Here is a 27,575-nt window from a genome sequence, read left to right as displayed (position 1 = left end):
TTAATGCTCTGCTACAGCACTGCCTAATTATTATGTACAAATATATTTGACAATTCAAAAATTCCAGTATTTGACAATAGTCACATGAAAGGTTTTAATTTGGTTCCCTTTGTGTCTTTTTACAGCCTTATTAAGTCAAAAGAGATAGCTAGATTCATAATAAAAGGGATAAAAATTGAAAAGTGAGTGATATTTAATTCATACTTGCCTACCCTCCCGATTTGGTCGGGAGCCTCCCGAATATCGTGTGCCGCTCCCGACCTCCCGGCGAAGTGCCTGCACCCCCCCGCACTTTTAGGTAAAAACACCAGCAGCAGGGGGGCCGGTGACGCGATTCGCGCTGAATCGCGTCATCGTGGCTCCACCCACGGCTGCACAATGCCATTAATCACGGCATTGTGCAGAGGGGGCGGAGCCACGATGACACGATCGCGCTGTCATGCCCCATGCTCCGCCCCAACAACATGTCAGGTGCCGGGCCCCGCCCCCTTTGGCCGCGTCACGCCCCCAGCCCTGTAAGCCCGACAGCTCCCTCCCGGAAGGAGGGAGCTAAATGTCGGCAAGCCTGACTTAATTAACTATATATAAAAAAACTACAACTATTTTGTTCAGATCAGTCTTTGTTAATGCTATTATAATTACAAACCATTTGTTAGTTTCTAATGGTAGTGGAAGATATTACGTATTCTAACAGTGGGAGTAAATCAATTCAGTAGCTTCCAAAGCTATTCAATTCAACGCGATGTTTGGGTGGACAAAAGGATTTCTTCTCGCACACCCCGTGGATGCGAGGAGAAATCCGACAAAAGTGCCGGCCGCACGGCTGTTTGCCAGCTAAGCGCAGCACTAACAGGCTCGTGCCTTGCACTTTAGTCGGAGAATGCTGGTTCTCACCACTAAACACTCAGGTTAAGTCGCAAGAACTGGCATTCTCTGACTTAACCAATTTCTGACCAGGAAAACAGCACGGTGTATTGAATAGCTCCGGAAGCTCCCTCCCATGGCCATTGATCATCGCACTGAATTGTATTCCCCCCCAACATATTTAAAGAGCTTACTACACTGATACAGAACTTTGCTAAAGCCAAGCACCATTTTTTATTAGACTAAAAATGAACAAAAAAAATAATAATAAAAAAAGTTCGTAATATAACAAATAGTACTTATAACTTGCTAAATAAAGGCTTATAAAGAAATACAATTCTGAAAGACAGAAAAGGAGAGAAAACATGCATAAATAAAGTATATATAATACCCCTTTCAGACATGAGACGGGGCTTCGACACGGCTCCAACCCGAGTTTTGAACACAGCTTTAACCCATGTCTTGGCTTTCACACTACTCCTTGGACCTGGGAAATTCCCGGATCGACCCCGTTCACACTAAACCCATCTCTGCCCTGGCATTCAGTGTGAGTCATTGACATGATGGGGATAACCGTGGTACAATACAGGGTCGTGGACCCGGGATATCTGTCAGATCTGTTCACACATAGCCGGGACTTGGTTCGAGCCGCATGCACTGGCAATATCTCGGGTAAAAAGGCTATATTTCTGAAAGTAGTATTGTGATACCCCAAAACAGGACATCACTTCATCATTTATATTTATGTTTTAATATAAACTGCTTTCATGAAGGAACAGGGGCGTTACATACCAGACTAACCCATCCCCCCACACATATACAGACACCTGATGCAGCTGTGGGGGAGGAGCCTCAAGACTGCCATAAGAGAGAGAGGAAATGGAGGGAACTACCTAAGGCTTAAGCAAAGCCCTGAGAGGTGACAGCCAGAGAGCCCTGAACTGACAGAGGATGGAGATTCCCAGGAGTGGGAGCAGGACCTGACAGATTTAGGAGGATCAGGTCTGTGATGATAATACTGCCCTGCACCCCTCACAGAGAGTAACAGAGATTCAGGATGCCACTTGTGACAGAGGATAGACAGAGAAATTGATTAATCTTAATAAAATAAGTACTTCTGTGACAGTATTGAGGACAGACAGTAATGGCTGACAGGCTATGCACTCATACAGACAGCACATACAGCTGTAACCAGTAACTCCAGGAATACCCTCACCTGACAACTACAGTCACCTAATACTGAATTACTACCTACTGTAATGAGCTTACTGGATGCTACTATTCAATCAACTCCATAGTAATGAATAAGTGCACCATGGTAGCATGGCCATGCGCATAGAGAGACTCATAATGGGTAATTAGAATGTGTGAGAAGGTAAATGAAAATTGTTGCTTCATGTAAATTGCAATGTCCTATACCCCTATTTAGGGTCATGTAGTGTGAGCCATTAGGAGACGCTTTTGGTGATAGTAATAATGAGAATACATATAGAAGTATTTACTGCTTAACTTTGTGATATTAAATTATATTTACTGTAATTTTGTGTGCATAGTTTGGTATAATCTGGAATTTGTGTTTTAATGTTTAAAAACCTATTACATTGATGCTGGATTAGCTGTATTTAATGCAAACAGGTTTTATTATTTGGGAAGCGATCCAGTCAAATAAAACAGAATTTTCCTTTATTAACCTGTGTGATTCTTGGGTCTGGGGTCAGGTTACCTTCACCTCTCTGCCAAGGAAGAAAGAACCTGTTACGTTTGAAGGAACCTACCCGAAATCCTGGATAACGAAGGTGGGTGTCACAGTATTAGTAGTACTTTTTTCAGAATCGGTATGAATTACCGCTGGACCCCTGGGTGGCGGTTCAAATCCCGACAGCGCCTGCCTGACAGAGGAGGAAATCCCGATTGTCCCTAGGTAAGTATTCACTAACCTAATCTACCCCCTAACCCTCCTTTAGGGTGCCTAACCCTAACCTTCTCCCCCTGTGCCTAACCCTAATCCCCCCTCTAAGTGCCTAAACCTAACCCCCCCTTCCCCGCCACCTTAACCTCAGTCCCCCGGGGGGGTGCCTAACCTCCCCCCGGGGGTGCCTAACCCTCCCTCCCCCTAGCCTAACCTTAACCTCCCGGTGGGTCCCTAACCCGAAGTCCCCCCCGGGAGCCCTAAACCTAACCGTCCCCGTCCCCCCGTGCGTGGCTGTCCGCTGCGGCGCCCGGCATCCGCTCGATCGGGATGTCGGGCGCCGGTCTCCCGACGTCGGCTAAAATGACAGGCGTCTAGATTTAGACGCCTGTCATTCGTCCCTAGTCTGGGTAACAATGTCTGGAAGCTGGCGGTCAGCATTCCGTCTGCCGGCTTCCTGAACGTATACCCTTTTTTTCTTCAGTATGAGGTACTTTAATAACTTAAATGGAGTCTATTTGTTTATGGTATCTAGAAATGACTCACATCATTTATATATTACATTTATACCTTAGATATCCATTGGATCTGTGTGCCGTCTTTAATTATTGCATGACCATGGCTGTCCTCCTCATACTTTATGTTACCCAGGTGCAAGACACTGGCCACTAATCCAAAAAGATGCTGCATAATTAAACAAGAGAGGGAATAAAACAGTGAATAGTGATTAGTTTATCATTTTGAATGTGATATTACAGCTCTTGTCAAACTCCTTACTTTCAAGTTGTTTCAACATGTAATCATCATATTTGTGTTCTGATTACTGAAATGCAGTCAACATTTAAAAATAGAAGTGTTAATAGTTTATTTTTATCAATTAACAAAATGCAAAGTGAATGAACAGAAGAGAAATCTAAATCAAATTGGTGTGACCGTCCTTTACCTTAAAAACAGTTTCAATTCTTCTAGGTACACTTCCACACAGTTTTTGAAGGAACTCGGCAGGGAGGTTGTTTCGAATATCTTGGATAACTAACCACAGATCTTCTGTGGATGTAGGCTTGCTCAAATCCTACTGTCTCTTTATGTAATCCCAGATAGACTCGATGACTCTTCTATTCATTCACTTTGCATTTTGTTAATTGATAAAAATAAACTTCTATTTTTGAAAGCATTCTTACTTTGCAGCATTTTTTCCACACCTGCCTAAAACTTTTGCACAGTACTGTATGTAACGACAATCTAAATGAATTACATCACCAAATATATGCCCTTAGTTAACAAATATAAACAAACTATGTATCTTTACAATCTCAGTAATGGTATCCTTGAAGATATGACAGCAGTCTTTTATATAGGTTTCTCCTGATCCTCTGCTGACAATGTCAGATCAGGGTGTCGGCTAGTATACATCTTGAATGCATGGCGCAGGGGATAATGTGGGGAGGTAGAAGGGGAATGACTGAGCAAGTAACTGCATTGCCCAAGCAACTGTAAAGTGTCTAACATGACTCTGCTGATGAGTAAACACTGTTGGCGCCCAATGTGCGAGCACCAGTGTCAGCAACATAAACAGAAAATAAGAATGGACAAGAGTTAAAAAATGTGGGAGGAGAAGCATTTTAGGAGTAGTTGGTTACTGGTCATAATTATTACTGGTGGCTGAATAAGGGTCATTTCTATTACTGGTTCCTAGTCATTATTATTACTTGTGGTGGGTGACAAACAATATTTCTGGCTAATGCTACCATGGATGACATATTATTGGACATTACTCTTACAGGATCACAATACTGGGCAGAGGTAGTACTGCCAGTGGCGTAACTAGGGGGGGACGAGTGGGGCTCGCGCCCTGAACGCCATGACAAGCCCTGCAGAGGGGGGCACTTCCAGGCCATCGTACCCGCATGCACGCTCTCCCACCCCCTTCTCCGCCACCATTTTGTCCTGTCTCTCCTTTAACAAGCAGGCAAGTATGCCTGCTAGCCTGGTGCTGCCTGTAGGGGGAGCTGCAAAAGAAGTGCGCAGCCCCTACTAGGCAGTTTTCTTCCTGGACTAGAGCTACCTGCCTGCCGTCTGCGCCGGGTGAGGACTTTGAGTGAAATGTGCTTCCCTGGCGCTCTCCCACAGGTGAGTTATATGGGTGGGCAAGGGGGAGGTTCGGGTGGATGGCTAGGCTGCCGTGGGGGGGTGTCGGCGGGTGGATGGCTAAGCCGCCGTGGGGGTGTGTCGGCGGATGGATGGCTAAGCTGCTTGGGTGTCGGCGGGTGGATGGCTAAATTGCCGGGGGGTTGATTGTGGTGCCGGGGGACGGGGTATGGGGGGGCATTCCGGGTGCATTTGGGTTAAATAAGTGCGCGTGTCAGTGTGTGTATGTGTCAGTGTGTATGTGTCAATGTGTGTATATATGTGCCAGTGTGTGTGTGTCAGTGTATGTGTCAGTGTGTATATATGTGTCAGTGTGTGTGTATGTGTCAGTGTGTGTTTGTCAGTGTGTGTGTATGTGTCATTATCTGTGTTAGTGTGTGTGTATGGGTCAGTGTGTGTATATATGTTTCAGTGTGTGTGTGTATGTATATATATATATATATATATATATACATATGTGTCGGAGTGTGTATGTGTCAGTGTGTGTATGTGTATCTGTGTCAGTGTGTCTGTGTGCTGAGAGACAATGCGGGGGAGAGCTGATTGCATTACTAAAAGATGACGCAGGAGGTGGAGGTGACTGTGTGCTGAGAGATGATGCGGAGGGAGGTGATAGTGTATTGAGAGACGACGCAGTAGGGAGATGATGGTGTGCTGAGAGTTGACGCAGGGGGGGCGGTGATGGTGTGGCTGAGAGTCGACACAAGGGGGGAAGTGATGATGTCCCAAGAGACGACATAGCAGAGAGATGATGGTGTACTTAGAGTTGACGCAGGGGGGGGTGGTGATGGTGTGGCTGAGAGTTGACGCAGGTGGGAGGTGACAGTGTGCTTAGAGACGATGCAGGGGGTGATGGTGTGGCTGAGAGTTGATGCAGGGGAATGATGTTGTGGCTGTGAGACGATGCAGGGAGGTAGATGATGGTGTGCTGAGAGACGATGCAGGGGGAGATGATGGCGTGCTGAGAGATGAAGCAGGGGGGAAGTGATGGTGTGGCTGAGACGATGCAGGGGGGAGTTGATGGTGTGCTGAGAGACGATGCAAGGGGCAGATGATGGTATGCTAAGAGATGATGCAGGGGGTAGGTGATGGTGTGGCTGAGAGACGATGCGGGGGGGAGTTGTTGGTGTGGCTGAGAGACGACGCAGGGAGGGAGATGATGGTGTGGCTAAGAGACGATGCAGTGAGAAGATGGTGTGGCTGAAAGACGCAGGGAAAAGGAAGTTACACAGGGGGCAAGAGTCTGGTTGAACCGCTGTTGTATGATGATGACCTTATTAATATTCCTACACAAACAGGCATCTTCCGGATGATGTGACCTACATGAGTATTAAATACTGACTGATGATGTTGTCGTCCCAGGGAGGATGTATTTCTCCAGAGGTTCCACATTGTAAGAAACCACCATATAGGTAAGGTGCATATGGAATGGAAAGGAATGTACCCAGAGTGACAAGGAATGGGTGGCGTGTCATGTTGGCACGCCCCATTTTCAGTAGCCACGCCACTTCCGGTATGTGACTCGCCCATTTTTTTTGCGCGTAAACCATACTTTTCAATATGTGGGGGGGAGGCGCTAATCTTAAAATTGCCCTGGGCTCCGAAGACCCTAGTTACGCCACTGAGTATTGCTGACATTATGGGGCACTACTATTGGCATATTCCTAATAGGTGGCATATTATTGGGCATTATTCATATAAATTAAATTCAAATTAAAATTATTTATTGTTGTCACTACAACATAAAAAAAATACATAAGTGAAATTACAATGCAATACTCATTTATCGCTCACATAAAATTAAAAATACACAGTATTAAAGGTTTAGGCTAACAATTACAGACCCACTAGCAATACATGCATGCATTTATTAACATATTTACCTCTACTGCAATGATTGTAAATGGGACTGAAACCCCACGCAAGCACAGGGAGAATATACAAACTCCACACAGTTAGGGTTTTGGTGGGAATCAAACCCATGTCCTCAGTGCTGTGAGGCAGTGCTAACTTTCACAGCTTTCCTTCAGGTTCACAGGTTAACCAGTGTTACTTAAATGAGGTGGTCTTTTATCCATAAAAGCTTACCTTTTTTAATGATTCACAGGTAGAGGCTAAATAAAATCCAATTAATCTTTTATCACTGTGTTCGAGTATTTATGCAAGCATAATTTTTTAGTTGTTATTTATTTAAAAAAAATCTGCAGACCTGTATTGGGCTTTTGTTGCCCCTTTTTTTCTGTATTAATTTGCATTTTGGCTGACCATTTAAAATAAAGAATTGTAAATATATACTATGCTATACTATGAATAAAGTGTCTACTGCTTCACAATAAAAATACTGTATGAAACAATCTGTGTACGGGTCATTTGTAACACAGATAACTCTGGTCCGGATTCAGAGCCGGACGCTCTGACAGAGCGCTCGCTCTGAAACAGGGCCGTCCTCTTTTTTTTGAGCGGCCTCCTGGCCGCTTGCATAGCTGTGAGTGACCGCCCTCAGCTATAGCGAGCGGCCAAAAAGATGGTCGCGATGGTCAAGACCATCACGACCATCGGGCTTTCGACGAGACCCTTGTGGTAGGGTCTCGTTGCCGCAAGCCCGGGAGTGCTTTTGGCTCTATCAGAGCCAAAGGCACTCCCACTGACATCACTTGTGATATCAGTGGGGCCGGCCCCAGACGGTAGGCGTTCCCATAGGAACCCCTCCGTCTGGGCAGCCACGCCCCCAGCACGCCCACCATAGGGGGGGTGCTGTCACTCACCATCGACGCTATCGCCGTCGCTATCCGGGTCTCGCGCATGCGCACGACGGAGCCGGGTCCGTCGTGCGCATGCGCACTGGGCCAACATCGACTTGCTTGCGAGTGCTCAGCGCTCGCGAGCGGGTCTGAATCAGGCCCTCTGTTCTCTATTTAGGTTGTTGAAAACTTTTACAAGCCACTGTATTACTATATAAATTACTAGAACCTTTGAAGCATCAAACGCCAGTATGAATTTCTTGGAGGGTGCAGCACAGGAAGTACTTTATGTTGTACAGCACACAGAGGAAGGTACAGTAGACAAATAAAGAAGGACAAAGCATTAAGCACACAGCACATGTATCACACGTTGTAAAAACAAGAGAGAGCAGAGCAGGGGCATGAGCTATTGGAGTTGCATAGAGAGACCTTACTCCATATTTTGCTATAGGGCCAGGGAAATTAAAAGATCTGTCTTTGGTTACAACCACAGACAAAGCATCAGCAACGGACATGCGACTCGCTTGAAGATTGCAGACAATGAGAGTGACCCAGAGCAAACTGATAAATGTGCATATAAAGGAGCAGTTGAAAATTAGGTGGTAAACAGGTGAAGAAAATTGTATATTAAAAGTGGATGAAAATGCATTAATGGGTCTATTTACTAAGCAGTGTTAGGAGACAGAGTGAAAAGTGATAAGGTGCCAGCCAATCAGCTCCCAACTGTCGTTTGTCAAACACAGCCTGTGAGATGACAGTTGGGAGCTGGTTGGCTGGCACCTTATCACTTTCTTATCACTTTTCACTCTGTCTCCTAACACTGCTTAGTAAATAGACCCCTTAAAGTGAAGATTGGCACTGGCACACAAGTAACTTACATACTTCTGCACACTTAGAAATATGTTCAACAAAAAAGAATAAGCTCTTCATGGAACAGATAAAGTCTATATGGTAGTGACAGACTTATCGTAATAATAGAAAGCTTTGTATTAAAAGCCCCATCATTTCTATGTTTAGGAGGAGCATTAACAAATGTTTCCAATGGTTTGGGCAGGTACTGTAGTTTGGCAGCATTATATTGTATCAATTATGTGCACACCAAGAAGAGTTCCTATAGAAGCAATGCATCTGCATGTATGGGTAGTGAAGGGGTTTAGAGGAGAGGAGGGAGCGTGTAGGAGCAGTGCTCATATTTAATGTAATGATCTAACATCTGTGTCTTTTCTACACAAAGTCAATTTATTTTTGTTATTTTATAGTATATCTATTATTATGACAGTAGAACCTAAGAGAATACATTATCTATCTACACTAGTATTAAAGTAGAAGGATGATCTAGGAGTATTTTTGATGTCAACATTAGTGCCGTGACAACCCTCTAGTAGTGCAAGTGAAGATCACATACCTATTGTAGTGGGTGAGAACAAAGACAGTTGTGGAAAACAAATCCAATAATAGGCTGTGAATCTGCATAGACTACAGAGCCCTAAATCAGGTTATACCTGTACCTTGCCTCATCTCTGATAACCTCTTTTCATTCATGCCTATAACCACCTATGGACTTCCCTATCATACCAAAGGTAAATCAGGCCCTTACTTAGCCTTCAGACTTTTAAATGTTCTCTGAAAACAATCCTATTCCCACATATATTACTCACACATGTACATCCTCGCTGCTGCCCAAGCTCTCTGAGCTAAACTCCACTTGTCTCAGTTCACCAACAAATGGGAAGGAGCTAAAGACTAGATACAGTATGTACAACTATATGTCTACATTTACTAAGGCAATAGCTCAAACTACTGCCTGTTTCTGAACCATAGTCAAATAAGATACAGAATATAACAGTCATAAAGTAGTCAAATAACTTGTAACCAAGCAAACAGGAACAATGTAAAGCTTCTTTTATATAAAAAAAAAAAGTCCTGTAATTCATGTAAATGGGTTCCAAAAAAAGCTACGATGTGTCCTCATACACCTTTCCTTTTTTTCTTCATTTGGCACAAGATGCCGTCACGGCTAAGATGCGCTACGACGAGTAGCAAATAGATAGATCCCAATGTTTTTTTCCTGCAAAATTATTCATATAAAGTATCAGATTAAAGTCGCAAATTTAAAGAAAAATCACAAGGCGTGGATAATACACAGATTCAAAGGCATGGCACATTTGGTGACATGGCTCGATTTTAGGAAAGGTGTATGTGGACACATCTGTAGGTGCGGTGCTCACTCAGCATGACAAGCCAGTGGCAGGGGCGTATGCATCACATTCCTTGACTCCTACACAGATTCTTTACAGGCTGTACATTAATAGTGTGATTAGAGAAATGCCATCAAAACATGTAAAATGTTTGCAGAACAGTGGCTGAAAAGATCATAAGCCACTGGGACACATGCTTCAAAAATCCCTGACGGCAGCACCACTAGGTCTGCAAGGTATTCATATTGAGATGATAATAATACAACTTATCAATGCATTACAAATCAGACAGCGAGATCCCAAATACAAGCACATTTTGCAGTGCATTACCTCACAGATAATATCAATTGGGGGAACTAGATCTGGAAGAGCCATATTTTGCTGAAATGAAAGTGTAAAAGAACATGGTTATAGATTTCTTACCTCTATGTCAGCTTCTGTGAACTCAATTATGGTAAATGCCCTACGGACAAGCTTCCAATTGGCTTTGTCACTGATGGAGGTTACTTTGGCACACTCACCCTGATAAAGAAGGACAACATACAAATGGTGTTGATAGTAATACTAAACCCTGCAATACAAAATCCACACAAATTCGTTCTTACTTGAATTAGGTAACTATAAAGCTCTGGATTTCGTTCTAGACCCAGCCAACGTATCAGATGATCCTCTCCTCCTTCCAACAACTGGTAGAAAATGTGAAAGTTCCTTTCCCCTAGATTCTGATGAACCACCCGTGACTTCTCTATTAAATAGCTAAGGATGTGACCGCCAGCAGGAGCTCCCTGCAGAAGCACAACACCAGATAAAATTGTCATTCTGGCTAAGGGTTCAATACTGTACAAGCAAATTCTACAGCTGATCATATTCATTTATTATTTCCAACCCAACAATGTGCTAAACAGCAGCAGCTAGAACACCACCAACAAATCATATTTTTAGTATTCCTTATTTCTGCATAGGTGAATTAATCTATATGCTTAGGCAACTAATTCTCCTTCATGTGGCTATCGAGTGAAATTTTGAATTTGAAGACATCACCTGTTAACAATATTTGAGGACAAGACTTGAGAAACCTTGCTGTAGATGATACTGTATAGCTTTATTTAGAGTTAGATGTGAAATTGCCAAATGTACTCAGAGTCAGAATGTTCATGTGTATTGTTTGTGTTGTACATATTATAACATACATGAAACTTGTAATCTAGTATGTAGGTATGAATGTAGCAAAGACGTGGCCATCATCAACATGGAAGATTACACGGTGGCTATAGGATGTGCAAAGATATACACCCTGAAAGGTATAACTTAAGGATACTTGTAAGTTAAAATTGGACACATCTCTAAGGATGACATTTATCTCCTTGACCTTATTGTATTAACCACACCCTTCAATGCACATCCTATAGGCATGGCACAAGTTTAAAATATGCTCAACTGCAAATACATATGTAGTTTGGTACACTTGAGCAGCACAGAAATGTGACTTTGTATGTACCAGTTCAATGTATGTAAGTCAAAGCAAAGACTATGCCTGTAATTCAAAGCAAAGTATTCTTACCAGAAATATGGCATACACTGGATCAGAATGAAAAAAATTGCAATTACCTTGAAGTCAAACTGTACATCCATATACTTTCCAAATCGGCTTGAGTTGTCATTACGGAGTGTTTTGGCATTTCCAAAAGCCTGAAAGGTATCAAAGTCAGCATTGCAAGGGTGTTGCTTCAAAAGTATGGCCTAACGTTGATGCAATGAATATTTGTTCTAGACAGAAATAGTCATCAATGGCGTAGTCATGATATCATGTAAGGAATGTATTGTTGCAATTTATAGCTTTGTAAAGTTTATTGAATAAAGCAATGTGTCACTTAGAATCTGCAGAAATAGTAGCACGTCACGTATACTGTACCTCCAGAACAGGATTGGAGAGGAGCAGTCGGTCTCTAATTGACTGAAGCTTGTCTGTGGTTGGACATGCCATAGCCAAGTACTGAAGGATTTTCTTTGATGTTTCAGTTTTTCCAGATCCGCTTTCACCAGATATCAGCATGAAATGATTGTTCCGTTCTGAACACATTACTCTATAGGCATTATCTGCAACTGCATAGCTAAGGAAAGAGATATATATAAGAATATAGGCTACAGACATAGATATTTCTGATCATGGCAATAAAACGAGTTATAAAGTGCAAAATAAATATTCTTTTAACACTACTTTACAATCATTATTTTGAGATTATACATTATTTTTGATTTATGCAGAATGTGCAAGAAGAACACAAAACAAGGCCCTTGTCCTTTGAGAAGTGCATAAGAAAATTGACTGACTTATTTGGTCACTGTTAAGTAATTGGCTGTAACTTGTAAGTGAGAAGTTTGCAAATCACAAGGACACTACAGAGTTGTTTGCCAGACTGTAACATGCTAAATCCAAATATGAACCATATTACATATAAATTACTTTATTTTAAACTACTTTCAATATTTTATATATTGTCAGTAATGCTATAAATGTGTTATGTGAATGTATAATTTTTCATTTAATGAAGATCTTACATGTGTGGCGGAAGCTCTAAGAAATTAGCTCCTTGATATATCTCAATCTGCCTCTGAGTATATAGCTGAAGATCCTTGTATGGGTTCACAGAAACCAGCAATGTCCCTATATAGGTCTACAAAAAAGGGAGAAAAAGAAGAAAGATGATTTTTTTTTAATACAAAATTTTTGCATAAAAAAAATACTCAAAATGTTGGGAGGGGGAAGAGTTTAAGGTTTGACTGAATGCTATATTTATTTTTAATTCTACAGTCACATGTTTGTATTTAACATACATATATATTTGATTGTATGTTGAGTTGTGGTACATAACTAAAGCCGGCCACAGGCAGGACAAATCGCCAGCTACAGGACCAGGGCCCATCAGTGGGACAGTAAAATTGTTTGAAATAAAACTATAGATACAGCCCAAAAGCCATCATGTTTAAACCAAATTATCAATATGCCAGATAGTGATGCTACTGATTTCGATTGCGTATGGCTAGAATTAGAAAACTATTGGTTACCAGCTTTCACAAATATAACTATTGCAGTGTGCTATTCATATAGTGTCAATTATAATCACAGTAAGGCTGTACTGACCGCATTCACAGCACACCATAAAAAGCACAGGTCATTGTTCCCAGTGATGACAGTGCTAAACTGCTTTCAATGTGCAGGGAAATCTGATTCACCGTGGTCAACATACACAATTCCTAGTCCTGAGTGAATCCTTAGGCTCACACAACCATGGACTAAATCCCAAAAAAATGCTGAAAAACTGGCATGTACAGATAAAAATATGTACCCCAACTGTAATATAAGATCTATGCTGCAAATAATTATAATGCTAAGAGGTTCCCAAATCTTTTGTGTAGTAAATAAATAAATGAAAAAAATAAAAAAACATATATTATATATATATATGTACACACACACATATATATATATGTGAAAATTATTACACCTCATATATAAGTTGCCTCATATATGCGAATGTTATTGGTGGACATTTTATTTATGTAAAGGTTCTTAAATTTTGACAAAACATAAAACGTTTAGCTTTGTGCTCACTGGCACTATGGAGCTGAGGGCCTGATTCAGAGCCGCTCGCTCTGAATCAGGGCCCTCCTCCCTGAAAATGGAGCGGCCTCATGGACGCTCGCATAGCTGTGGGTTACCACCCACAGCTTATGCGAGCGTCCATGATGATGGTCGCGATGGTCAAGACCATCGTGACCATCGGGCTTGCGACGAGACCCTGCGGTAGAGTCTCGCTGCCGCAAGCCCTGGAGTGATTTTGGCTCTATCAGAACCAAAAGCACTCCCACTGACATCACTACTGATGTCAGTGGGGCAGGACTCAGACGGTAGGCGTTCCCATGGGAACGCCTCCGTCTAGCAGCCACGCCCCCGGCACGCCCACCAAAGGGGGCGTGCTGTCACTCACCATCGACAGCACGCCCCCTTTGGTGCGAGACCCATAACGACGGCTTGGCCATCGTTATTCGGGTCTCGCGCATGCGCACGACGGAGCTCCCTCCGTCGTGCGCATGCGCAATTCGGCACCATCGACACGCTTGCGAGCGGGTCTGAATCAGCCCCTGAGTTCCAGATATCATAATTTGATAGTTATCTCAGTAAGGCCGGTATCCTATTAGCCACGGCAAATTATCGTGGCTAATTACCGCTGACAGGGCTATCTATTTAGCCCTGAAAGCTGCCTCTTATCGGGGATTGTGTTTCACCTGCCTCAGGCAGTAAAAACAAAATCCCAGAATTCAGTCCTGTATTTGTTTCTGCAATCGTGAAAACATACAGGTTTAACGGACCCTTGTTTGTCTTCTCCCAAAAAAGATAAATTTTCTCACGAAAAAAAACGGACTTTAATTGGAAAGCCTGATAATGATCGGGCAAAAATTGTGTTAAAAGTCAGTTTTTTGTGAGAAAAATGTATGTGGCTAACAGAATACCGGCCTACTGGCCTAAGTGTTTTATACTGTCTAAAGCGGGGAAGTCTGTTGTGCATAGAGAAAAATCCACCGCAGTCACTACTTTACTTCAGATAGTGTTAATAAACATCAGAAATGTATACATATTTATTTTTTTATGTTGTTAGTAGTTCTTTTGGAAGAAGGCACTTATATGTCAGTCTTAGTGGTCCTTTACATTGAGTACATAACCTATTTTCTTTTATAGAAATCCTCCTAATTGTCTTCAGAGGAGCAAGTCTGGTTGTATTAAGAGGTTAATGTAAGATCATAATTTATTCACATATAATAACTACATTTAAAAAATATATATATATTATTTATAATATATATATGGGAATTTAACAAGAATTTAGTAATGGCTATAACCTAGTTAGTGATCTAACCTGGAGATCAAGAGTTTTAAAACTTAAGTAAAACATTCTATGTAAGCTAAGAGCTATGTTAAGTAAGCTAAGTTAACAACTAAATTAAAAAAAGAGAACGATATCCAAAGAATAAAAATTATTACATAGATTAGGTTCTCCTGAAACCGCTTGTGTACATTGTCAAGGAAAGCAGCCTCACTGGTGTGAGAATCCAGCAACATAAAATCTTGTACGCCGACCTTCTCTCGAGCAGAAAGGGAGCCTTCACTGTGGATATCTGCTTTATTTTTATTAGCATTGTCCACCTAGAAAGAGAAAGATAAAAGAGGCTGCAATATAAGCCTTGGATTTATGAAGGAATTAGATGTATAACACACCTTACTGATGGAGGACAATTCTCATGATAGATCTTAGCCAGAAAATATAGCCCCTTTCCCCTCATGATACTGTTCATTCACTTTCCCCTTTAAAACAATGTACCTACAAACTCTTGTGTAGAGGCATGATTGCCTCAATTTATAATATGTTACTGGTTTCAACATAAGAGCTCCATCAATGGCATGAGTATGAATGGAAGAATGACCCATGCCTGAGAAAATTTGTTGAAGGAGATCAGGGAGAGAATATCCCATAGCTCAATACTATCATTAAGGTATGCCATGCCAAATTTATTGCACAATAAACTATATGAAATGTACCTTTCATCTGACTCCTAAACTCCTCGGTGGAAGCTTTAAAACTTAAGGATATTATGATATTTCTGTTCTTTTACCCTCCCCATAGCCTATCCACACTCCAAGCATTCTATAACATTGACTTTGCATATGCTAGAAGCAACCCACTGTAAACCAATGAAAACCGGCAGACCCTCACATACTGTATGTCAGGAAAGACCATATCTAGCATGTCGTATGCATGGAAAAATCATACTATGAACACAACAGGTGGGATTTCTTCACTTAGGTTTGGGCCCAAATGGCTTTTCACAAAATGGAACCCCCCATCTCCACACTTAATTTAATGCTGACTGAAATTAGAACCCCCTCACCCTTAATATCAGTAAAGTTTCTGAACCACTTTAAATAACATTAACTGAGGAAGTGCAGGTTGCAGTTAAGGTTAGGGTTAGGTTACAATTAGGGTTAGGGTTAGGCTGCAGTTAGGGATACAGTTAGGCTGCAACTAGGCTAATGATCATGCTGCAGTTATGGTTATGGGGGTCTATTCATTAAGTCTTGGAGAGAGATAAATTGGAAAAAGATAAAGTACCAACCAATCAGCTACTAACTGTCACTTTACAGGCTGTGTTTGAAAAATGACAGTTAGGAGCTGATTGTTTGGTACTTTATCTATATCCACTTTATCTCTCTCCAAGGCTTAGTGAATAGACCCCATGGTTAGGCTGCAGTTAGGGTTAAGGGTAGGCTACAAGTAGGATTATGGTTAGGCTACAGTTAGGGTTACGGTTAGGGTACAATTAGGGTTATGGTTAGGCTACAGTTAGGGTTACGGTTAGGGTACAATTAGGGTTATGGTTAGGCTACAATTAGGGTTATGGTTAGGCTGCAGTTCGCGTCATAGTTAGGCTGCAGTTAGGGTTACGGTTAGGCCGCAATTAGGGTTATGGTTAGTTTTAGGCCAAATTATTAGTGCGGACATTGTGACTGTGGACATTCTACATTGAAAATGTTGACATTATTATTATTTTTATTTTTTTTTATTATCCTTTATTTATATGATGCCACAAGGGTTCCGCAATGCCTCACGAAGTACATAAACAAATGAGCAAACACAAAAACAGCAACTTACAGTACAAAACAAAGTAGGTTACAGTAGTCCAATCTGGAGATGACCAGTGAGTGTATGAGGACCTTGGTTGCCTCCAGGGTGAGAAAGGGTCTGATCCTGAAAATAGTTTTGAGATGGAAGCGGCAGGACTGTAAGAGGTACTGAATGTGTGGTTTGAAGGAGAGGGAGGAGTCAAGGATAACTGCAAGTCAGTGCACTTGGGTGCTAGAGGAGATAGTTGTGCCGTTAATAGATAATGAAATTGTGGGAAGCGAGATTATACAGGAGGGTGGGAAGATTATCAGATCAGTCTTAGACATGTTAAGTTTAAGAAAACACTGGGACATCGAGGAAGAGATAGCAGAGAGGCAGTTGGAGATATGGGTGAGGAGAGAAGGGGAAAGGTCAGGGGAGGACAGGTAAATATGAGTATCATCAGCATAGAGATGATATTGGAGGCCAAAAGAGCTGATGAGTTCACCTAAAGAAGATGTATAGAGAGAAAATAGGAGAGGTCCAAGAACAGAATCTTGGGGAACACCGACAATTAGTGAAAACGGGTGGGAAGAGGCGACAGAGAAGGAGTGGTCAGAGAGGTAGGAGGACAGCCAGGAGAGGGCAGTATCACATAGACCAAGTGAGTGAAGGATCTGCATAAGGAGAGGGTGGTCCACAGTGTCAAAAGCAGCAGAGAGGTCAAGGAGAATGAGTAGAGAGTAGTGACCCTTGGATTTGGCAGTAAGGAGGTCATTGCTGACTTTTGTAAGTGCAGTTTCAATGGAGTGGAGAGAATGGAAGCCAGACTGAAGTGGGTCAAGCAGGGAGTGTTAGGAAAGAAAGGTAGTAAGGTGGTTGTAGACAATACGCTGAAGGAGCTTGGAGGCAAAAGGGAGGAGAGAGATGGGTTGGTAGTTAGAGAGAGTGTTAGGATCAAGAGTAGGTTTTTTAAGAATGGGGGAGACAAGGGCATGCTTGAATGCAGAAGGGACAGTGCCTGATGAGCGGGAGAGATTAAGGAAGTGGGCAAGATGGGAGCAGGCAGGAGAGAGGTAGCTGATGAGGTGGGAGGGGATAGGGTCAAGGGGGGAGGTGGAAGGGGAGGAGTACCGGATGAGGGCCATGACTTCCTCTCCTGAAGCAGGGGAGAAAGATGGTTACTCTCCCCGCAACTGATACACCGAGTGATAGATACCGGAATATAAAATATAATGATTTCAGATCATGCTCCTATATGGATGGTAATAAAGCTCTCGACTCCTGTGACTAGTTCATATAGTTGGAGATTTCCCTCATATCTAAAAGATTCAGAAGAATTTAAGGAAGTTTTGGAGATAAACTTTTTGAACTATATTAATGACAATATTCAATATGTACAAGATATTAATTTATTTAAGGGCTACTTCTAAGCCAGTAATGAGAGGACATATTATAGCATATGTTTCACGGCTTGGCGTGCACCTGGACCCGGAGTGGAGTCGGATGGCGAGTGAGGGTTCGTTTGTTGGTACTTGAAAGCAGCCAGCCTTAGGGGGGTATGACTCATGAAGGAATGGTTTACACAAAGGGGTAAGACAGGCTGGGAGACACTGGCGGCACTCGGAGAACCGGGGTTGGCTGGGTAAACAACGGGTAGCCGGTGTCAGTAGACAGGTAGTAACAGGAGCAGAACCGCACCAAGGCTGAGAGGTGAATCTGCAGGAACACACTGGAGCAATGGCACTTTTAAGGAGCAAGGGAGCACAGAGAACTAGCTCACAGCATACGCTATGATAGACGTTGCACTGGCAACTAAGGAACCTCTTGACAGCCCTTTAGTACCCTCAGGTAGTGCAGGATTGGCTGCTAGCCTCCCTAGCCCAGGCTGTTACCTGACTGGCCCAAATCAACATGTGACCCAAATCCAAGATGGCCGCGCCCAGTGGTCAGTGTGCAGAAGCACTGTCAGACTCAACCTCTCTCACCTTCCTCCAGATGGAAGCCCTTAGTCTGCGGAGGCTCACAATACCCAGAGCTGCTCTCCAGGTCCCTGCACCCCCCCCTGCAGACCGCGATCTCGGCAGCCTGTGAGCCCTGATCGTGACAATATGTGACACATTGTCTTAAAAAATTATTGCGTCAAATTCAGGAATTTAGTAATAATTTAGCTAAGACATATTCTATAGTTTTACAAACCCCAACAGAAGAAAACAAATAAAAGTGTAAAAAGACAAAGGCTTTATATGATAACGCATGTACAGAGAGGGCCCTAGTGAATGTCACCTTTCAGAATTATAGGTATTTTTAATGGGGTAATAGATCGGGTAGGTTGTTGGCATCTATGCTAAAACAACAAGCAACCCATAAATATATAACAAAGATTAAATCATCGCTGGCAGAAGATATAACAGACTCAGGTAAATTAGCAGAAGAATTTTGTAAATATTATGAAAAGTTATATTCCGGTCCATCTACGGACAAACTATATGAATGGACTTCCTCTATCAGGCTGCTTTACCAAAGTTGAATGAAGAAGATCAGAATAATTTGATTAAACCAGTGACTGAAGAGGAACTCCAGGGAATTATTAAATCCCTACCGATTGGCAAAACCCCTGGCCCAGACAGGCTGAATGCAGAATACTATAAGATACTAATAAACAATGAACTGGTGACACCTGGTGCACACTCTGGATTCCCCCGAAGCCAGGATGCGTGCCAGTCTGAAAAGGGTGTGCGGCCTAAATAAAGGGGCGTGACCTCACTGGGGATCCTGATAACATCACTCCGGGGCAGCCCAGCATCACCAGAGATGCTGGGCTGTTCCCTGAGACTGGGCAGTCTGCACTGTTGGCTCCTCTTCAATGACAGGAGCAGGGTGCTGCCGGAGAACATCACACTGCATCACTCCTGTCACTGCAGAGGAGCCGGGATTTTGGTGTCAACCCCCTCCGTGGGTTAAACCCGGGTGCGGCCTGCACTCCCCTCATGGCGCCACTGCTAATAAATCATGTTATGTCCCAATTAAAAGATTTGTTTATTTCAATATTAGCTGGAAAAGGGACACCTCCTAAGTTTACTGATTAATAATAATTATAGTTCTTTTAAACCTAAAAGAGACCCGGCTTTAGTCACCTCCTATAGACCTATTTCATTATTAAATCAGGACCTAAAGAAGTTTTCTAAATTAATGGCACAAAGATTACAATCTATTTTGTCTAAAATAATACATCCAGTCCAAACAGGAATCATTAAAGGGAGACACTCTGTTCATAATAGTATCACCCTTAATGCAGCAATGACACATACATATCAGATGAGGGAAATTTCAAATATAGTGGTCAGTTGTTATGCAGACAAAGCATTTGATAGGGTTTATTGGTCACATCTTGTTCAAATCTTTCAATATCAAAATTTTGGCTCTGAATTTATACATATTTTTCAAATATTATATAATGCACCTTCAGCCTTTTTGACTATTAATATGTTAAACACTAGATATTTAAAGTTTTACAGGGAAACCAGACAAGGATGTCCCCTATCACCATTATTGTTTAATTTAGCAATAGACCCCTTATTGCGAGACTTTGAACCTGGGTCCAGGGAGGGCCCGCACCGCACACCTTGCACCCATATTATACTTACCTCTCCAGAGTCCCACATCGGCGCCAGCGTCAGCGCTGTAAAAACGACTGGAAAATGGCCACCATGGCCATTTTCCCATTGTTTTGCGCATACCCTGTACAGGGAAAATGGCCACCGTGACAATTTTCCCAGTTTCCTGCGCATGCGCTATAGACTCAGTGTGGCGCTGGCCGCGCTGTGCTCAATGCACTGCCAGCCGCCGGACTGAGAGAAGGGGGCCTGTGATGGAGACTGCACACAGGCCCCCTCCTCTCTTGAAACGCATCTGCTTTGAACGTATGCAGGATTGGCAGGGAATAAATAAAGCAGATCAAGAGCTAAAGGTCTCAGATTTTGCTGATGACCTTTTGCTATATTTTCATAACCCAAAAAAGGCGATAGCATTGGTGATAGATAAATGAAATATTTTTTTCAACCATAGCTGGATTTCAGATAAAGTTTACTACATCATTAGCCTTTTTTCCGGAAGCACACAGAGTATGGAGGGGTCATTTCTTTTTAAATGGAGACCTACGCTAACATATTTTGGTATCAAAATCCCTATGCATCCTTCACATCTATAAAAAGTTAATTATAGTGGTATTTTAATACAAATAGTAAGAGAGTTTAAAGCATAGGAAACCTTACCATTTTCTTATATAGGGAGAATTCATATTATCAAAATGGTTAGCTTTCCACGATTATTATATGAGATTCCAATGTTACCGAGTCTTTTTCAAAAGAAGGATCTTAAGTGGTTAAATGGGGAGATACCAACATTTATATGGGCCGATAAACTACCTATTAAAATTACAACAGCTGAGAGACCTAAGTGGGATAAATTGACCATGTATTAAGAGCTATGCAATAGCCGCAAATTATAGATTCGCTAAGGATTGGATAGGGGGAAATTTCCCAGGAACACATTTAGTGGCATTTTACATACATACTTATTACATACTCATCCAACATCTATACCAATAGATATAAAACAAAATGTTCTCTTGTATACTACTTACAATGCATACAGGCAGCTCAGAACAGCTTTAAAATAGAGATGAGCGGGTTCGGATCTCAGAGGTCTGAACCAACCCAAACTTAGCGATCCGAGCCGAGATCTGAGTCGGCTCGGGTTTCCCCGCCTGACTCGGCTCTCATAACGAGGCAAAACGTCATCATCCCGCTGTGGGATTCTCGCGGGTTTTGGATTGTATAAAAGGTCCCGCAATCGCCGCCATTTTCATTCTGGCTGAGGAGAATGAAGAGGAATGAGGGGGCTGTGCTGTAGCTGTGTGGTTAAGGGGCTGGCTACTGTTGTCACTTGTCATAGGGGCTGGCTGGCTGGCTGTTGTCCACTCTGTCCATACTAGGGCTGGCTGCTGTGCTGTGCCTTTTGTCCATAAGGGCTGTGTTACTCTATATACTAGGAGCTGTGCTGCAGACAGAAGAGGGGGGCTTCAGTGGCTCCTGTGTCACTGCAGTCCATAAGGGGTGCTGCTGTGTTGCCCAGGGGGTGCTCTGTCCATCAGGGGTGCTCATCACCCCCAGTGTGAAAAAAATAGACATTGGTTTTTTTCCTGTGTGTGCGCTTTAGCCACACTTATCAGCAACGTAGCTGCGCAGGGGTGCTGCCTGTGTTGTTTATCAAGGGGCTGCTGCCTCGTTCAGGGTGCTCTCCCCCCCAAGTGCCAAAAAAAATTAATCCAATCAATCAATCGATTTTTTTTTTTTTTCTGTGTATTTGTGTGCATTAGCCCCTCTTATCACCAGCAATGTAGCTGCACAGGGGAGCTGCCTGTTTCATTTATCAAGGGGCTGCTGCCTCGTTCAGGGTGCTCTCCCCCTCAAGTGCTAAAAAAAAAATTAATCAAATCAATCAATCAATCAATGTGTTTTTTTTTTCTATGTGTGTGTGCGCATTAGGCCCACTTATCACCAGCAATGTAGCTGTGCAGGGGTGCTGCCTGTGTCATTTATCAAGGAGCTGCTGCCTCGTTCAGGGTGCTCTCCCCCTCAAATGCCAAAAAAAAATATCCAATCAATCAATGTGTTTTTTTCTCTGTGTGTGTGCACATTGGCCCCACTTATCACCAACAACATTGCTGCGCAGGGGTGCTGCCTATGTCATTTATCAAGGGGCTGCTGCCTCATTCAGGGTGCTCTCCTGAGTGTGTGTGCACATTAGCCATGACATCACAAACGCCTCACCTGAGATTTGCATAAACATATTCAATAGGTGAAAATAGAGGATATAGTTTAAAAAATGGAATAAAGCAGCTAAAACTGCGTTCTCTGATTATAGTGTCCCTACCCATGGCCCCTCTAACTGAATTTCAGCAAGTCAGAGGGGCAACACCATGCAAACGTATTCCAGAGTGCAGCTGCTCCTCCTGTAGCCCAGGTCAGATGATGTTTGGGGGGTGTAGTGATATGGACTAAAATGGAGCTCACATCCACTAAAGTGGATAATGAATCCCCAATTAAACAGGGAATGCAGCTATAATTTATACACAGCACAGGATGGAATGACGATATAGGCTTGGGTGATGGCATAATCTGGGGTGATGTATACATCATCTTCTTCACACAATATTAATTTGTCCCCACTGGAATCCACCATTATAGGTGCCTCAGTAATTTTTGCACATAATTGATAGTAAAGGTCTTTCTTGTAGAATTTGTAGTTCATTTTGATGGACATCATCTTTTCCACATTTTGGGGAAGTAGTCTCAGGCCGATCACTGACAAGGTTCCCGGCTGTGCTGAAAACTCTTTCTGAGTACACACTGGAAGGTGGGCAGCTCAAGTAAAGCAAAGGCAGTTTGTGTAAGGGCCTACAAATTGCCTCTTTTTCCTGCCAGTAGTTATTTACATCTATTCAGATCTGTGTCCATTGGGAAGATGAAACAATTTCTTCATCCAGTCTGGGATGAAAATCCACTACCAGCAGCAGGCATGGTGCTCAAGAATTCTCAAGAAAGATACAGCATAAGACTTAAACTTTAAGTATGAAATGTTGCATTTGCTGCTCTGTTCCGCTTGTCCATATATCTACTCTGGTTAAGTGGACAGTGGGTACAATGGCAGTTTGAAGGCCACTAAATGTGAGCATGTGGTAGGGAATATAGATTGTAAACTCCACTGGGGCAGGGAGTGATGTGAATGGATAAATAAAGTGCTGCGGAATATGTGTGCGCTTTATAAATAACTGGTAATAAATAATAAATAAATAACTATGTTTTTTTCAATGTCCCTGTACAAGTTGGGAAATGCTTTTCATGTGGAAGCTTTGCAAAGGATTATTTAACAGTCAATTTTTTGGGAAAGCAGTAGCACTCTTTCCTGGACCCCTTATCTGATGAGAATCCACTCCTAGAAGCAGAAGCAGGCATAGAATTCTCAAGAAAGACACGACGTAAGACCTTAAGGGGTAAATTTAATTTACTAAAGTGAGAGTTTTGAAAAGTGAGTTTTAAAAGTAATGTTGCTTGCTCATAGCAACCAATCAGATTCTAGCTATTATCTTCTAGAAAGTGCTAGGTAAATGTTAAGTAGATTCTGATTGTTACAATGGGCAGCATCACTTCTAAAACTCACTTGTAAAAACTCTCAGTTTAGTAAATTAAATTTACCCTGGCTTATTCTTAAATCTTGCACTTGTCCACATATCTGTGCTGGTTAAGTGGTAATTTGGAGGCCACTAACTAACTATGTTTTTTTTAATGTCCCTGTACAGGTTGGGAAATGCTTTTTCATGTGGAAGCTTTGCAAAGGATTATTTAACAGTCAATTGTTTTGGAAAGCACTACTAGAAGTCTTCCTGGTCCCCTTCTGGGAAGAGAAAATCCACTCCCAGCAGCAGCAGGCATGGCACTCAAGGATTCTTCTGGGGCAAGGACTGATGTGAATGAGCAAAATATTTTTTTGGAAATGCCTCCCCTCTTCCCCTCCCCTTCTCCCTCATAAATTGACTTCGGAAACAGAAAATTTTATGAAATTTACTACCAATCAACCTTTCCTGTCTTCAACTACATACACACTCCAACTCCCTCAGGCCTCTCTTGAATAATAAAAACATTTGTTTCCTGATGTGCCATGTTGGAAATTGAACTGCCACGTGTTTGTGCCACCCACTGCTGCTGCTTAGCTTAGTCAGCCAGCTAGCTTGGTGCAAATTTTGAGCCTAAACTGGATGAGAGAAATATAATGAGCTGTGAGGTGTTCAAAATTGTCTGGAAATGAGTGGAAATAAATGTTATTGTGGTAAAAAATACTGTAGGAACAAAAACAGGCCCATTTTATGTGATTTTAGCTGTTTTTATGATTTTTTTAAGAAAAATCCAGATTGAAAAACAAAACAAAAAAACAAAACATGAAAGGGAGGTTTTGGCAAAACCAATCCAGATCCAAAACCAGGAGAGATACAGATCTAAAACCAAAACACAGGGGTCAGCGCACATCTTTACTTTAATAGTGTCTTTTAGTCAATATACTGCCAAGTTTTAAGAGTACTAAACACTTAGGGGTAAATTTACTAAAGGTCGATTTGTAGGTCGATTTGAGCAGTGATTTACCTCTTCTCAAATCAGCTCAAATCGAATGCAGTGAAAACCGTTTTTTCACTGCATTAACTATTATTCGATTTGTTTTGCGATTTGCAAAACAAATTAGATTTGAGTCGGTTTTGAACAGTGATTTGCTGTTCGATTTGAAATGTTCAAAACGAGCTGCAAATCCCCGACACGTTGGAACTGCTTCATGCTTTCACTTTCAGCATTAGCAATTCGTTCTCACACAGATACATGCAGACATCAGTGAGATGCCTGCATGTATCTGCCTGGAAAAAGTGACTAAAGAGTTAAAATAAAAAAAATAAAAAAAGGTGAGGTCCCCCCCCCCAAAACAGAACCAGCCCCGGACTGCTGAAACCCAGGTCTGGTTGACTAAGTACAGGGAAAAAATGACGTATGGTCTCCCTGTACTCAGTACAACCATCACTGGGCTATGGGAAGCAGGGCTGGTTCTGGATTTACAGGGAAAAATTTGCGTAGGGTCTCCCTGTAAATCACAGAACCAGCCCTGGACCCTTTCTAACGGGGGACTGATGTCACAGCCAGGGGAGCCCTATCACCGGGCCCCCCAGCTGCAGCATCAGCCCTGACCGCTAGTCAGCCCAGGCCAGGGATCCCTGGAGAGTTGGATACCCCTTCAATAAAGGGGTCTCCCTCTCCAGGGCACCACTAGCCTAGGCTGATAGCCCGGGGCTATCCCTGCCACCCCTGGGCGGTGGGTGGCGGGTTGATTGTGTGAGTGATGGTTAAAAATAGAAGTAATAAAACATTTTATTTCCAGTAGAACTGCAGGTCCCAGCAAGCCTCCCCCCCATGCTGGTACTTGGAGAACCACAAATGAAGCGCACAGACGCGGCTTCCTCCTTTGAAGCTCCGTGTCTGTGCATTCATTGGCGGAGAAAGGTCAGGCCCCGCCTCTCAGCCAATGAACCGCTCCTCCATTGTACTCAATGGTGGAAGCCGCAGGGTAACGAAAGATTATCCTGCGGCTCCCACCATTGAGTTCAATGGAGGAGCCGTTCATTGGCTGAGAGGCGGGGGCCATGGATGCCTACTGGGCAAGGGGACCACTCGAGGTAATATAAGTATGTGTGAGTGTGTATGTAAGTATTTGAGGCTGATTTGACTCAAAATTCGATTTGAAGTCCGACTTCACATTCAAATTGGCCTTTAGTAAATACCCAAAAGCAAAATCGAATACAAATCGAATGAAAATCGCACCTCAAATCACTTAAAATGCCAAAATGACCTTTAGTAAATTTACCCCTTATGCTTAACCCAAATTTTATTACAAGGAACACTAGATGGCGCCAAAAACATGCACTATGTACCAGAGATCGCACGAAACAAAGCAAAACAGGAAAAACTTTCCTAAAGTTACGTTACTTAACATATTTGGGAACATGCAGGGATTAAAAACAGATATTAGTTTATGATGCAGAAAATGGTATATTATGGAAATTTACACATTGTCATCTGGTGCTGTAAATTCACCAAAAAGGACAGCCTTTAGTGTAAATTAGGAATCACAAAAGTGTAAAAGTGCAGCAAAAATGCTCTTTTAATAGAGTATTTATTTTTTGCATATGTGTGCGTAGTTTTATGGCAATGCAGGGATTGCCATCGACAGCTAAACCGTCAAAGGATTTAAGCCATAGAGAAAAAATCATTGTTGGTTTAACCACTGTTGGTCGCCAGTTATGCATGTGCAGACTGCGGCTACCAGCTGCCATCAGTCTCCTGCAGTAGTTGTTGGTTAACAAATATAGATGGTAAAACTATTTAATATCTCTAGTAGGCCATCAATGTTTGCTAACCATCGATGGACATCACTGTGGAAATGTGCATGGGTTTCTGGACCAAGAAGGCAGCATCTGCAGAGGCTGCAAAGGTTTTCACTGGCTGAAGAGATGAGTTAGGCCGATCTAGGGTATGCCTTGCTAACTTCAAATTAAGTTGCCATTTTTGCACAGTTAAGAAATTAAATTATATTTTGCAGAAGGGATTTATTTAAAATTAAATGTGCACAGCTTCTTTCTCCCGACAAAAAGACTTTAAGAGGTTAGTTCAATTAGGACAGTGTGGTGCCGTATATTGCCATGATGTACAGCTGTGCATATATTTACCCAAATCTGGGAGAATGACCCTATCGTAGGGCAGTAGGACATTTCACTAAATTCAGGACTGTCCCACCGAAATTGGGATGGTTGGGAGGTATGCAATTTTTTGGGATGTGGATTTTTACAGTGGGTGTACTTTGACCAATGTAATAACATTTTTCAAGTACAAAAAAGTCACATATGTAATAAAGACATTAATAGGGGTCTATTCATCTTCACTTAATTTCTACAAAAGCAGGTGAAAATTAACATTTTCTCCTGCAATTGTAGAAATTAAGTATTCGGGCTAATCATCAAGAAGGTAAAGCAGGAGATATCACAGATATCTCCTGCTTACCTCCCTCTTGCGGAATGGTCCGTAGTCCTCATACACTAGTATGGGGGCAGAATTCATCAAGCTCCGAAAATACAATATTTTCGGAGCTTGAGTGCGGGTGCATTCGCCATCTTCAGATGGCGAGTGCTCCCGCTTGTGAATCGCAATTCGCTCCTTCCCTATGAGAAGGAATCCCAAGTTGCGAAGAGGGATTCTTTCGGATCCCTCCGCCCCTGTCCAGTTCCTTCCGCCAGACGTCGTGGCTATTGTGCGCATGCGTGACCTATAGCATGAGCACTAGTGTGAAAAGATTTGCAGGTTTCGGATCAGCTGTCTCCGCGCGGGAGCAATGATGAATTGCTCCGGCGTCTGCGGCAAGTTAGAATGTTAATTATCGGGTTCCGGTAATTAATATCATGAAG

The 27,575-nt window shown here is 42.4% G+C and overlaps 1 protein-coding gene across 1 annotated transcript in view; it reads right to left on the bottom strand.

Moving 5' to 3' along the window:
• Nucleotides 1–15,345, bottom strand: part of MYO1H (myosin IH) — a 97,867-nt gene extending 82,522 nt beyond the window's left edge. Inside the window, exons 1-8 of the mRNA XM_088457278.1 lie at nucleotides 15,289–15,345; nucleotides 14,902–15,063; nucleotides 12,420–12,535; nucleotides 11,773–11,971; nucleotides 11,469–11,549; nucleotides 10,466–10,645; nucleotides 10,284–10,382; nucleotides 3,344–3,457 (exon numbers count right to left, since the gene is read on the bottom strand). Of these exons, the coding sequence (XP_088313404.1) occupies nucleotides 3,344–3,457; nucleotides 10,284–10,382; nucleotides 10,466–10,645; nucleotides 11,469–11,549; nucleotides 11,773–11,971; nucleotides 12,420–12,535; nucleotides 14,902–15,063; nucleotides 15,289–15,345 (1,008 nt within the window). The remainder of the gene's footprint in view (nucleotides 1–3,343; nucleotides 3,458–10,283; nucleotides 10,383–10,465; nucleotides 10,646–11,468; nucleotides 11,550–11,772; nucleotides 11,972–12,419; nucleotides 12,536–14,901; nucleotides 15,064–15,288) is intronic.
• Between the last annotated feature and the right edge of the window lie 12,230 nt (nucleotides 15,346–27,575).

This window comes from Taudactylus pleione, unplaced genomic scaffold, assembly GCF_031769625.1.
Source record: "Taudactylus pleione unplaced genomic scaffold, aTauple2 ptg000749l, whole genome shotgun sequence".
Taxonomy (NCBI): Eukaryota; Metazoa; Chordata; class Amphibia; order Anura; family Myobatrachidae; genus Taudactylus; species Taudactylus pleione.
The sequence above is the reverse complement of the archived record's forward strand: the minus strand, read 5'-3'. Positions and strand labels throughout refer to the sequence as shown.